Raw genomic sequence first — 13,824 nt, 5'->3', positions numbered from 1 at the left:
CAAATACTTGTTTTCCCCACTGTATATAAAAATACCAAATTAACCTGGCTCTGAACCTCATTCAAACTGTTTCTGCCTGTGTCTTTTCTGCTCTACCCATAGTACCCAAAATGTGTACTTGCAATTATTTCAAATCATGGTTTCACAATAAATCTATATGGATTTATTCATTAAACTAGGCAATAAGGGAGCGCTTCGCAGGGAACAGTTTTGATTTATTCTTCCTCTCCCTGTTTTGATTTAGAAGAGCAATCACGTTGGGTTATTGGCACCCTGCAGAATGTGAAGGTTGTGTGTCTGTTTTGTACGTTGTCATTTGGAGCCGTGACATAAGCCAGTACTGCTTATCCTGGTCACAGATTTCACCCAACATAACCATTATTTCTGGTTCCTAGTTCAAACATAGTATATCTTTTTTTTCTTTGTAGTTTTGCTCCAGCAACTGTTTTGACATTGTGTTTAGGGCACTTTCTCTGTGATTACAGTTTCTTGTTTTTACTGAAATTAACTAGGCAAAAATGTTTTAGGGTGTTTTCACACTTGGTCAACAATTTGTGTGCACTCAGTGCAGTGTGAACACTCCAAATAAAAATTGTGTGCTGGTTTTGGATATTGATTAGCAGTTGTCAAGAATGACCAGAAATTCCAAAATATGTGTGGAGTTCAAATGATGTTTGCAATATGTGTTCTATAGACGGAGACCTTCATAAAGCTGTTTACTCCATTGTGGGAACACAACATATTTGGTGAAATTTGAATCTGGTAGGTTAACATGCTGACTAGACCTGGCCTTCTCATGTTGGTTTTATCCACCCACACCAGACACGATCAGGACACGCAGGTTGAAATATCAAAACAAACTCTTAACCAACTATATTAATTTGGGATATAAACATTGCGTTGTTATTTTACCTGAAAATGCACAAGGTTTTATACTCTGAGAATTCATCCACAGAAAAAAGCGTAAACCAAGTTTTCTAGTAATCTCTCCTCCTTCAGGCTTCTTCTTTGGACTTTATATGGTGGTTGACATAACTTTAAAGTGCATTACCACCACCAACTAGGCCAACATGAAGTACATCAACCTAGTCAGCCTATCCTCCATCGACAATTTGTCTTGTTCGATTGCCTGGAAAGCCTCATGTGGTTTCAAGTCCCTTCTTATACAACAGACTTTAAAGGTCTAATGCAGCTGTTTTATCTCAACATCGAATCATTTGTGGGTAATAATTAAGTACCTTACTGTGATTTGTTTAAATTAAAATGGTCAAAAATAAACAAAAGAAGCTTCTTTGCAAAGAGGAATTTCTCAAGCAAGAATTTCATTAGGACTGTCTGGGAGTGGTTTAAAGGGGGAGGGGAAAACTAAAAATGAGCTGTTATTGGCAGAGAGATTTGGAACTCTTTCTTATTGGTCGAACTAATTCACTGAATGGTGATGTCACCATAGAAGCCCAAAACTCCATCCAACCAAAACGGGCTGAAATATCAGACACTCTTTTCAAACAGCTTTTACACTAAAGGGGCGTTATCATTTTCACAATTTCACAGTATTATTCCAACCTCTCTCCCCAGGTGTCCTGGCCATATTGATCCCCCAGCTGGACCTGGTCATCTCTTTAGTGGGGTCCGTCAGCAGCAGTTTCCTGGCTCTCATCTTCCCTCCACTCCTCCAGATCCTCACCTACCACAACGAAGGTCTGTCTCCCTGGGTCATCGTCAAGAACACCCTGATCTCTGTCATCGGCTTCATCGGCTTCATCACCGGCACCTATATATCCATCACAGAGATCATCAAACGCAACGGCAGACATGACAATCTGGATGTGACCTTCTTCCAGGTCCAGTGAGAGATCTAGTGAGGAAGAGGAGGATATCTTGACAGTGGTTGGTCTGGCAAACAGTGGAGGCTGGTGGGTGGAGAAATCTGAGGACAGGTTCATTCTAGAATGGATGGTACCTTCCTTCGATTTAAGGTGACACCAGTCTCCACTGCTGTCAAACAATCAAACCCAGAAGTCCTCACCCTGGCTTCAGACATGTTTTGTTTTTCTCACTTGCTCCATTGATTACACATTTATTGATATTGTGGGTCTGCTTATTGTTGTGGTTATTGGTCGCTGTGGAACAATTAATGGAATATAAGTGTAAATCAACTATTTTCTACAGTAGCTGTATAGCCAAGTAGAGAACATATTCTTCTGACACGAGCATCATTCTCTCTGTGCCTCATGAGCTTCGATGTTTTTAACTTCTTCATTTTATGACATACTTTTATATTTTAAACTATGCTATGCCGCAAGCGTACCTTCTATCTTATATGTTTTATTATTTTTATGTTGAATAATTTAACCAAATCATTGAATATTGAGCAATCACATTCTCGTAACATTTCTTGTTAAAACATCCTGGGAGTGGTTTAAAGTTGTTTAAGTGATCAAATTAAGAAATAAGGCACTTGTGTGCTGGTTACCAATGTAATTAGAGCAGTAAAAATACATTTTTGTCATACCCGTGGTATACGGTCTGATATACCACGGCTTTCAGCCAGTCAGCATTCGGCGCTCGAACCACCGAGTTAACTGTTATTTAAATGATATTATTAAGTGCCATTTTTGAATGATATCTTCATTCTATAGGCCTTTACAAAAGAGGAAGATGTGTGTTTTAACCACAGTGTGACTAGACTATTTCCAATAGAATGGTAAATGACTGACCGTGTTTAATAAGACTCAGAACACAACAACCTGTAGTCTGATGATCACCGTCGTCATTACTGCTGTACATGTAGCTATGACAATGACCGTTGAATACCGTTTACTGATTGACTACATTTAGAGACAAGATTTATTAGTTGAAAGTTCACTTTTTTTTGTTTTTAAAAGGTAAAGCTTCATTTACATTTTTAAGGCAAGCTGACTAGATCACCTACTGTAATATTGATGAACTTGAGGGACTGTAAAGAGAAAATACAAAATAATGTGTATTATTGTAGAGCTAATACCATTTTGTTATTTCTCAGTTGATGTTATTTATGTTGGCATTTTCATTTCTTACATTTGTCTCAAGTTGGACACTGGATTTATTCATCTTACTATTTTTCCAGATATCACAAATATTTCATTTGTTTTATCACTTGTCTCGGTTGTACCAACGGTTTGAGTTTTTAGACTGAGTGGTTCCAGATTAGACTGGGTTGGGCTGAGTGGGCCCAGATTAAACTGGGTTGGGCTGAGTGGGCCCAGATTAAACTGGGTTGGGCTGAGTGGGCCCAGATTAAACTGGGTTGGGCTGAGTGGGCCCAGATTACAGTGGGTTGGACTGAGTGGGCCCAGATTAGACTGGGTTGGACTGAGTGGGCCCAGATTACAGTGGGTTGGATATCATTGTGATGTCACATGGCATTGGGAGAACTTAACTGATAGTTGCTCTCTTCGACTAGCCTTGAGTAATGGCAGGTTTGAACTATTGTTGAGTTTGCACTTTATTGTTGCTGAAATATAGTATTCTGAATTTCCCATGAGAAAATACTGCTGAACATTTTGTAAGGGGTCTTTTTTCGTGATCTTGAACATGTAAAAATAAAAAAATGTTTTTATTTCAGTACAGTCTAAATGGGGAAAAAGTTAACAATTCTGGAAGTTATACTAGCTTTGAATAATGGCAGGTTTGAACTATTGTTGAGTTGGCACTTTATTGTAAATCAAATATAGTATTCTGAATTTCCCGTGAGAAATACTGTTGAACATTTAATAATGGGTCTTTTTGTCGTGATCATGAACGTGTCATTTATTTTTTTAATCATTTTTTAAATTTCATTACAGCCTAAATGAAAGAAGTTCTCACTTCTGGAAATTATACGTATGCATTTTTGTTGCTTGTTGTGGTGTTGACGGGAATTCTGATGTTTACATAAAAATTGTACTCATCATACAGTTACGTCCCAAATGGCAGCCTATTCCCTTCTTAGTGCACTACTGTTGAGCAGAGTCCTATGGGCCCTTGTCAAATGTAGTGCACTATAATAGGGAATAGGGTGGCATTTGGGATGTAGTAAGTCTCGTTCACTAGTCTGATGTCTCTCTAGAAATTAATTACAAGGGGATGACTTGGAGGTTACCCATCATATAGAACTCACTTAAAGATCCTCTCCGGTACTTTTGCGTACTTGTTAGCCAGTAGTTCTGGACAAAAGTAGGCCCCTGAAAGTGGTGTACTACGGCGTATGTCCACCACATCATTGCTCTCGCTCCCTCACTCTACTGTGTGTGTCTTGATAGCTGTCACTCAAATGGCGAGGGGCTGAAACTCTCTAATTGCTAGGGGGCTGGCCCACGTGGAGGTAAATGTAGGGAAAATGGCGCTGCATAGGTTCCAGAAAACAGTCGCTTTCAAGCTAGGGATTTTATTTTTAATAGAGATAAAACAGTAATTCTGCTCATAGATGATGCATGTATGAACTACACATTGACACATCCAGCCCAAGTGGGAGTAGAAAAAAAATAAAGTACTATTCGCCAAAATACCGGAGCATGTCAGTTGTTGGAGCGGCAGGTAGCCTAGTGTTTAGAGTGTTGGGCGGCAGGAAGCCTAGTGTTTAGAGTGTTGGGCGGCAGGAAGCCTAGTGTTTAGAGTGTTGGGCGGCAGGTAGCCTAGTGGTTAGAGTGTTGGGTGGCAGGTAGCCTAGTGTTTAGAGTGTTGGGCGGCAGGAAGCCTAGTGTTTAGAGTGTTGGGCGGCAGGAAGCCTAGTGTTTAGAGTGTTGGGCGGCAGGTAGCCTAGTGGTTAGAGTGTTGGGTGGCAGGTAGCCTAGTGTTTAGAGTGTTGGGCGGCAGGAAGCCTAGTGTTTAGAGTGTTGGGCGGCAGGAAGCCTAGTGTTTAGAGTGTTGGGCGGCAGGTAGCCTAGTGGTTAGAGTGTTGGGTGGCAGGTAGCCTAGTGGTTAGAGTGTTGGGCGGCAGGTAGCCTAGTGTTTAGAGTGTTGGGCGGCAGGTAGCCTAGTGGTTAGAGTGTTGGGCGGCAGGTAGCCTAGTGGTTAGAGTGTTGGGTGGCAGGAAGCCTAGTGTTTAGAGTGTTGGGCGGCAGGTAGCCTAGTGGTTAGAGTGTTGGGTGGCAGGTAGCCTAGTGGTTAGAGTGTTGGGCTAGTAACCGAAAGGTTGCTGGATTGAATCCCCAAACTGTCAAGGTAAAAATCTGTCATTTTGCCCCTGAACAAGGCGGTTAACCCACTGTTTTCCAGTGGGCTGTCATTGTAAATAAGATTTTGTTCTTAACTGACTTGCCTAGTTAAATAAAGGTACATGTTTATTATAATTTTTTTAAATGGCTTTTAATGGAAATATTTGCATATCATGAATATCTCAACTATCATCACAGCTTGTCTTGGGTTTTTTACAGATGTATGTTAAGCCAGAGTAATATTGTACATTTTGAGTCACTGAATGTACTGTAATTTCAGCAAAAATAAAAACGAGTGAGTATAAAATATTTGCATATTTCCTCACTGTCTGAAATGCTCTCACTGTCTGAAATGCTCTCCACTTAAGTTGTTTGGACTTCTAAGTATGCTTTCTGTTTAATTATCCTGTTTTGACTGAGCTGTTGAGTGCCATGGACAGAGTGGTTTGGGGTGACTTCTTCTTTAACTTATCTATAGGCGCTACACCAGGGTTCCCCAACTGGTGGTGGTTTTATTTGGCCCCCCAAGTTTTCAGAGCAAAAAATGTTTCACTTTTTTTATTTTTTTAACTTTTTGTTGTTGGAAATCAGCATCATCAGTATTCCCACGCATAATAGAGCGACATCTGATTGTATACAAATGTAAGCTAGGTTTGAAATTATTTTGTTTTAGTCAAACGTGTTTGGGCTTCTTGTGGTCAATTTGCAGTCTACAAATTATTTTGTAATTACAGTTGAAGTCGGAAGTTTACATACAGCTTAGCCAAATACATTGAAACTCAGTTTTTTACATTTCCTGACTTTTAATCCAAGTAAAAATTCCCTGTTTTAGGTCAGTTAGGATCACCACTTTATTTAAAGAATGTGAAATGTCAGAATAATAGTCGAGAGAATGATTTATTTGAGCTTTTATTTCTTTCATCACATTCCCAGTGGATCAGAAGTGTACATACACTCAATTAGTATTTGGTAGCATTGGCTTTAAATTGTTTAATTTGGGTCAAACATTTCGGGTAGCCTTCCACAAGCTTCCCACAATAAGTTGGGTGAATTTAGACCCATTCCTCCTGACAGAGCTGGTGTAACCGAGTCAGGTTTGTAGGCCTCCTTACTCACACATGCTTTTTCAGGACTGCCCACAATTTTTCTATGGGATTGAGGTCAGGGCTTTGTGATGGCCACTCCAATACCTTGACTTTGTTGTTCTTAAGCCATTTTGCCACAACTTTGGACGTATGCTTGGGGTCATTGTCCATTTGGAAGACCCATTTGCGTTCAAGCTTTAACTTCCTGACTGATGTCTTGATGTTGCTTCAATATATCCACATAATTTTTCTTCTCATGAAATCATCTGTACTATTGTTTGTACAGATGAACGTGGTACCTTCAGGCGTTTGGAAATTGCTCCCAAGGATGAACCAGACTTGTGGTGGTCTACAATTCTTTTTCTGAGGTCTTGGCTGATTTCTTTTGATTTTCCCATGATGTCAAGCAAAGAGGCACTGAAGAAATGAAAAAAAGCAAAGAGGCACTGAGTTCGAAGGTGGGCCTTGAAATACATCCACAGGTACACCTCAAATAGGCTAATTAACATAATTTGAGTCAATCAGAAGCTTCTAAAGCAATGACATAATTTTATGGAATTTTCCAAGCTGTTTAAAGGCACAGTCACCTCAGTGTATGTAAACTTCTGACCCACTGGGATTTTGATACAGTGAAATAATATGCCTGTAAACAATTGTTGGAAAAATTACTTGTCATGCACAAAGTAGATGTCCTAACAGACTTGCCAAAACTATAGTTTGTTAACAAGAAGTTTGTGGAGTGGCTGAAAAATGAGTTTTAATGACTCCAACCTAAGTGTATGTAAATTTCCAACTGTATGTTCCGGGCCCCCGTTGATGATCCCTGCTCTACACTGAAAGAAACATGTGGAGATTATCCGCTCACCTACTCTGTGTCTCACAAAGACACGGCGGTTGGAACCAAACAACTCAAATTTGGACTCATCACACCAAAGGACAGATTTCCACCGGTCTAATGTCCATTGCTCGTGTTTCTTGGCCCAAGCAAGTCTCTTCTTATCACTGGTGTCCTTTAGTAGTGGTTTCTTTGCAGCAATTCAACCATGAAGGCCTGATTTTAACACAGTCACCCTCTGAACAGCTGATGTTGAGAAGTGTCTGTTACTCTGTGAAGCATCTATTTGGGCTGCAATTTCTTTTTCTCGCGCTGCATGAGGTAAATGGTGCACACCAAATACTGACTGGTTTTCTGATCTATGCTTTTTTTTACGTATCTGTGACCAACAGATGCATATCTGTATTCCCATTTGTGTAAAATCCATACATTAGGGTTCTGATGAACTTGTTTCAATTAACTGATTTCCTTATATGAACTGTAACTCAGTAAAATCTTTGAAATGTATATTTTATATTTCTGTTCAGTATAGTTATGACACTTTAACCAGGGCAGTTACTGCAGGCATTCATTAACACATCAATACATCTGAGTCCTTGGATGTGTCCAGGCAGGCAGGGTGTGTATACTGTATACATCCCTGTCTTCTTTACACTGCACACCAGCTAATTTACAATGCACTTTGTTCACGCATGACTTGGAAAATACCATGTATGTCCTTGTAAATGATGCTGCCCCTTGTCGTGGCTGAATCATAATTAGTTAGGTAACATAGATAAGATATTATTTTCATCATATGCTTGTGAGATACTGTGGGTAGTTGCATGTTCCCCTTCTGAGATAGGGCTTAGTCACTTGGGGCCTAGAGAGGGGAGAGGTCAGGCTTGTCTTCATATGTCAATGTATCTGTTAAACCATGTGGTGATATGTAGAATATCAGAAGGGGAGGAGGACAGAATGGAACATTGTTTTCTTATGGGAATGTGTATGTAACTATTCCTAAACCATGTGAAGGGATGGCGTTATTAATGGGGAACCAGTTAGTTATCTCATACAATGTCTGTACGTCAGTCACTCCCTACTTTTCTTATTGGGGGAAGGAGTAAGGCAGTGTTTGGAACCATTGTATGTCCCCTCTGAGGTTGCCCTTATCTTGATCTGGTATATGACCTAAGAGGCTCACTGTCTTCAGTGAGTTTGTCCAGGTTTGGGAGTATCTAGGATTGACAATTGATATATGCCATTGGATGAGGTAATGTTTTGGTAGACAGTGAAGTATCAAGCATGAGATTGGTCTCCTAAGACGAGGTTTCAAACTGAACGATGATTTATAGCTGTCTAGCTATGGGATACTCCTCTTTCGGGTAAAGGATTCTTTGTAAGTTGAGAGGGTTGTATCTTGGCTATAAATGAAACTAAGAAGTGTTTTGTAAGCACTCTCCGAGAATTCATTTATACACACTGAATTGATCTGAGAGTCAAAAAAGGGCTTTGGTGAAGCTCATATATATTAAAGATGGATTTTATAATATAACTCTGACATGTGTGTGTGGTTGGCTCTCTTTATTGAGTAATACAGGAAATTACCACGACACCCTATTTTGGTGTAAAATCCCCTGTATGTCCTTGTAAATGATGCTGGCCCTATTTTGGTGTAACCGCTGGTGTAGTAGTAGTTCACTGTGTAGGGGATAGGGTGTAATTTGGGGTTAATAGTAGTTCACTGTGTAGGGGATAGGGTGTAATTTGGGGTTAATAGTAGTTCACTGTGTAGGGGATAGGGTGTCATTTGGGGTTAATAGTAGTTCACTGTGTAGGGGATAGGGTGTCATTTGGGGTTAATAGTAGTTCACTGTGTAGGGGATAGGGTGTAATTTGGGGTTAATAGTAGTTCACTGTGTAGTTCACTGTGTAGGGGATAGGGTGCCATTTGGGGTTAATAGTAGTTCACTGTGTAGGGGATAGGGTGTAATTTGGGGTTAATAGTAGTTCACTGTGTAGTTCACTGTGTAGGGGATAGGGTGTCATTTGGGGTTAATAGTAGTTCACTGTGTAGTTCACTGTGTAGGGTATAGGGTGCCATTTGGGGTTAATAGTAGTTCACTGTGTAGGGGATAGGGTGCCATTTGGGGTTAATAGTAGTTCACTGTGTAGGGGATAGGGTGTAATTTGGGGTTAATAGTAGTTCACTGTGTAGGGGATAGGGTGCCATTTGGGTTGCAGACCTACGCTATCCCTGGAGTGTTTTGTTTATCTGGTGATGCCACTTGACCTGATAATGAAGTACGTTGTTGACCCATGACCCTTGACCTTCCGCTAGTATTTATATATACATCACTCTCTACTGTCACCTTTCAAAGGTCATGGCATCCAGGTCCTGTATGCTAGAGCAGAGACAGAAGGGCCATAGGGCTATTCTGGCGAATGCCAAATGGTCTGGCATTCCAACAGAGTTGGGGAAACCCTGCTCAACCAGAGATACTGTATATAATGATGAGATGCTTGTGGCTCTGCCCTAATTACGGGATACGTTGTCCACAGAGCGGAATGGCAGGCTGTCAAGCTCCTGGATGTCCATCATACATTTCGTATGATATGTTACTAATTACAATTTGTACGATATGTTACGAATTTGCTAAACATATGATATGTTATGAATTCCAATTTGTTGTAGCTAACATTAGCTAGGTGGCTAACGCTAACGTTAGCTAGGTGGGTAACGTTAACAAGGCTAAGGGTTAAGGTTAGGAGTTAGGTTAAAGGGTTATTAAGGGAATGGTTAGCTAACATACTAAGTAGTAAGTAGTTGCAAAGTGGATAATTAGCTAACATGCTCAAGTTGTCTGTGATAAGATTCAAACACGCAAACTTTGGGTTGCCAGACGTTTACGGTATATACGCCCACCCCTTTCCAACCACCCTACTTTCATTTTTTGCCTTAAGTAACCTTCTGTTTTTATGTAACCAAATGTAACATATCATACTAATTTGGTTGTTACTTTACTATGTTACGTCTAGTTCTTGAGACCAGGCTGGTATGCGTTGTTTTATTCTGTAATGCATAATGAACATGCCATCTGAAACACTGGCTACGCAGCCTCGGGGTTTCAGTCAGAGTTTCAGCTGCAGTAGAGAGATGTCTTGGTTCTGAATGACCTAGCCTTAATCAGCCTTAATCATCACCCTTGTCTATGCATGCTCACTAAGAAAATCCTACAGCCCTTATGTAGGAAATGAAAACTCCTCATCAGACAGGTTGGTGCAACGGACAAGGCATGGATCTTCTACTGCTTCAGTTGTAACTGACTCACTGCCCATTTCTCTCTCAATAATCTTTGTTCATCTCTCTGCCTCCTAGTTATGTACATCCATTAGTTCTGATGAGAAGTATTAATTTATGAGTCTCCCTCCCTTGTACAGAACATGAACATCTCAATCCACCATCTTTTAACCTTTATTTAACTAGGCAAGTCAGTTAAGAACAAATTATATCAATGACGGCCTAGGAACTGTCAGTTTAGGGGCAGAATGACAGATTTGTACCTTGTCAGCTTGGGGATTTGAACTTGCAACCTTTCGGTTACTTGTCCAAAATGCTAACCACTAGGCTACCCTGCCGCCCCAACTAGCTGATGATGTCAGTTTCCTAGAGAGTGACATTACCATGGAGCTGTTACTCTGAGTAGGCTTAATGTTGGAAAAAATATCTGGTCTTCACAAAGGGTAATTGTTTTGTAAAATTATACATGTGTGAATGAGAAGGGAGTTTTATTCTACCAATGTGATCAAATTGTGTCTCCTTGTGGTCACCACTGGTATTGCATGTACATGTTATAGACGTTATAGATGTCAATCCAACAGCATCAGCGCATTACACATACAAGTATTACAATCAATACTGACAACATATACTTTGTTAATAATATAAGATCCTATTTTATTCATGGCGCGATTACAGTGTTGAAAACAAATTGGCAATACTACATGACTTAAAATCTCTCACAGAGAAACAACTTCAAAACATGGGGTTCATGCACCCCACATTGATACAAAAATAATACACACAAAAACACATGTTAACTCATTGGACTAGCACACACATACACAGCACATATAAACACATTGGGATGTCATGATATCACTTTGAATTCAGTAATTTTCCCATAATTCCCTGGACGTGTTCGGACTCAAAATACTTATTACAAAAGAATACCATCAACCATTACAACTCCGATAAAACATTTTTTTGGGGGGGTCATAAAAGTCTGAATACTTCCACACTATGCACTATTTACACAATTGGCAATATCAGGGATAAAAGTTATATTGAATAGACAATCTGTTTTATGACAAACACACATAATATGTATGTGTATTTATGATCCATTTATTCATTAAATATGGATTTCTTCTTACTGTTAGGATCCAGTCCACTTCATTATTTTGTCACTTATGGCTACATCTCAAATCGTACCCTATTCCCTATGTAGTGCCCTCCTTTTGACCAGGGCCTGTAGGGAACAGGGTGCCATTTGAGACGCAATCCAATCCATATGACTACATACATACTGTACTGAATGGTGAGGTCATACATAGGAACTGTTTACTGTATGCAACATCTTTTTGGTTATATGGTTATTATTATACGAAATGTAGCTATTATCTGCATGACTTGTAGACATATTCATACTTGATAGGAATTGTGTTTTATACAAAGCCAGTCTCTCTCCCCCAGAGAGTGGTCTAGAGGAGTGAGCGTTTGATGTTGCTGTAGTGTTTAGTTCAGCACATCTTTGTTTGCGAGACCTTGTTGTCATAGTTTCAGATAAACATCCCGTAATACTGTTTAACCCTGAGGAAGAAAATGTGAGGGACTATTTCATTTACTCTATCCAATGTCAAGCCCACGTAGAATCACATTCTATGGAGACATTCTAAGAATTGACTGGAGAGAATGTAATTAATTCACATCATAAAATGTTCAAGACTCAAATCTTTCATAGAACGTTGCAGTCTCTCCCTTAAAGAGACCTCTGTTAGGGAACAGTGTATCTGCAACTCTCACTTAGTTTCACTGGGTTCTAGACTAGAACACTCTAAAACATTCTAGAACATGACCTCCTCACAGCTTCCATAGTCGCTGCCCACCATGTCAGACCCGTTGTAGCAGCGAGAGTTCCGTCCTGCATGCCTAGCCTGCTGGGACGGAGGGGGAGGAGGAGGAGGAGAGTTACACTCAGCATAGGACGGCATGGCAACGCTGAGGCGCATGCTGAGGCGCCGGTAGCCCGACGACACATTGTCCATGCTTTGCGCATGTTGCGTCGGATAGTAACTGATGGCAGTGTACTCGTTGGGGCACTGAGAGATGGGTAATGGAAGACCGTCAGGCCCCAGGAAGTCATCCAGGTTCTGGTTACTGTAGCAGGGCGGTAAGGGAGCGCGGCGGTCAGAACGCTCCAGGGGAAACGGGAATCCGCTGAAGCGAGAGTTTCTACGTGAGTCTATTGATGCGGTCACAGAGCCATAGGTGTCCTCCACAATGTCGAACTGGGGAAACTCCTGCCCCTGGGGGTACTCTTGGACCGCAGGGTTGGGTCGACCGTAATAGTCAGGATCAGCAGGGTAGACTGAACGGCAGGGAGAAGAGAGTAATACATTATCATTCACTATAGTCCTTCAGTATAAACGCCTTTGTTTTCAGATGATTTTCACATCAATGTTAAAAGTATCCTTTTCGTTATAAAAGTCCTTAAACTCGTTATACAGTAGGTAAGGTATTCTAACCTCTGAGTGATGAAAAACCTATTCAAATTCAACACATTGGTAACTTATCCTCTGCAGGAATTGCCTGCATGACCAGACTATTGCTCACCGCCACACGCTCTGTATGTATCACAACTGATAATGGATTACATTCATGTATGAATGAGTAACCTCCATTGTTCTGATCTAAAGGACAAAGTGAGAAGGAGTATAATATGAATAATGCTTTGTTATGTCCTCGTCTCCAGATCATTCACCCTCAGACACTTGTCCTTTTGGGTGTCTCATCTGTCAAGTCAATTAAATGCTGTCACTTATTTTTGGATAAATTGAAGACCGGCACGGCATGTGGGGTAAGCTACTACCACAGCCATCAATAAATAAAAAACTCAGACAGCTGTCATCTACTCTAATTATTCATTGAACTCACCTTCATAGTCCTGATCCCAGTGGTGTTTCCTGATGGACTCATTGTCAGAGATGGATGAAGGTGTTGGAGGGAGGTTGGGGGCCACACTACACACCACAGGCCCCTGTGGCTTCTGCTTCCCGGCCCTTAGGCTTACCTGGGACCCCAGCCCCAGGTCCATCTGGCTGCGAGGCTTCAGAGATCTGAAGGGACTGTTATCCAGGTCGTTACCAGAACCTATCAGCGTGCTCATCTCTATTGGGCTGACCTCTGGAGTGTTGGCCATCATGGATTTGGCCAGACTGGGTTGGAAGTAACCGTTGGAGTCCTGAACACAGAGAGGCTTCTTCTTCTGTTGGACGTAGCGTTTGCGGACGCAGACGAAAACACCGACCAGGAAGAAAACCCCTGTCAAGCTGGCGCAGATCTCCACGATCTCGATGTAGCCCAGCCCAGTGGACAGCTGTATTGATGGAAAGATGGGACACCTTTTGGTTAGATTTAGTTAAGGCTGGGCTAGCCCCCCCCCCCCCCCCCCCCCCCCCAAAGTTTTCT

The 13,824-nt window shown here is 41.1% G+C and overlaps 2 protein-coding genes across 4 annotated transcripts in view; one reads left to right on the top strand and one right to left on the bottom strand.

Moving 5' to 3' along the window:
• LOC129858482 (proton-coupled amino acid transporter 1-like) overlaps positions 1-5,483 on the top strand; it is a 45,394-nt gene extending 39,911 nt beyond the window's left edge. For all 3 annotated transcript variants that reach the window (XM_055927746.1, XM_055927744.1, XM_055927745.1), the window contains one exon: positions 1,576-5,483. In XM_055927746.1, coding sequence (XP_055783721.1) covers positions 1,576-1,850 — 275 coding nt within the window. In that variant the 3' untranslated portion in view covers positions 1,851-5,483. The remainder of the gene's footprint in view (positions 1-1,575) is intronic.
• Positions 5,484-11,003: 5,520 nt separating this feature from the next.
• LOC129858481 (protocadherin Fat 2-like) overlaps positions 11,004-13,824 on the bottom strand; it is a 70,857-nt gene continuing 68,036 nt past the window's right edge. Inside the window, exons 27-28 of the mRNA XM_055927743.1 lie at positions 13,291-13,732; positions 11,004-12,724 (exon numbers count right to left, since the gene is read on the bottom strand). Of these exons, the coding sequence (XP_055783718.1) occupies positions 12,201-12,724; positions 13,291-13,732 (966 nt within the window). The 3' untranslated portion in view covers positions 11,004-12,200. The remainder of the gene's footprint in view (positions 12,725-13,290; positions 13,733-13,824) is intronic.

Source organism: Salvelinus fontinalis, chromosome 6, assembly GCF_029448725.1.
Source record: "Salvelinus fontinalis isolate EN_2023a chromosome 6, ASM2944872v1, whole genome shotgun sequence".
Classification (NCBI taxonomy): Eukaryota; Metazoa; Chordata; class Actinopteri; order Salmoniformes; family Salmonidae; genus Salvelinus; species Salvelinus fontinalis.
The sequence above is the reverse complement of the archived record's forward strand: the minus strand, read 5'-3'. Positions and strand labels throughout refer to the sequence as shown.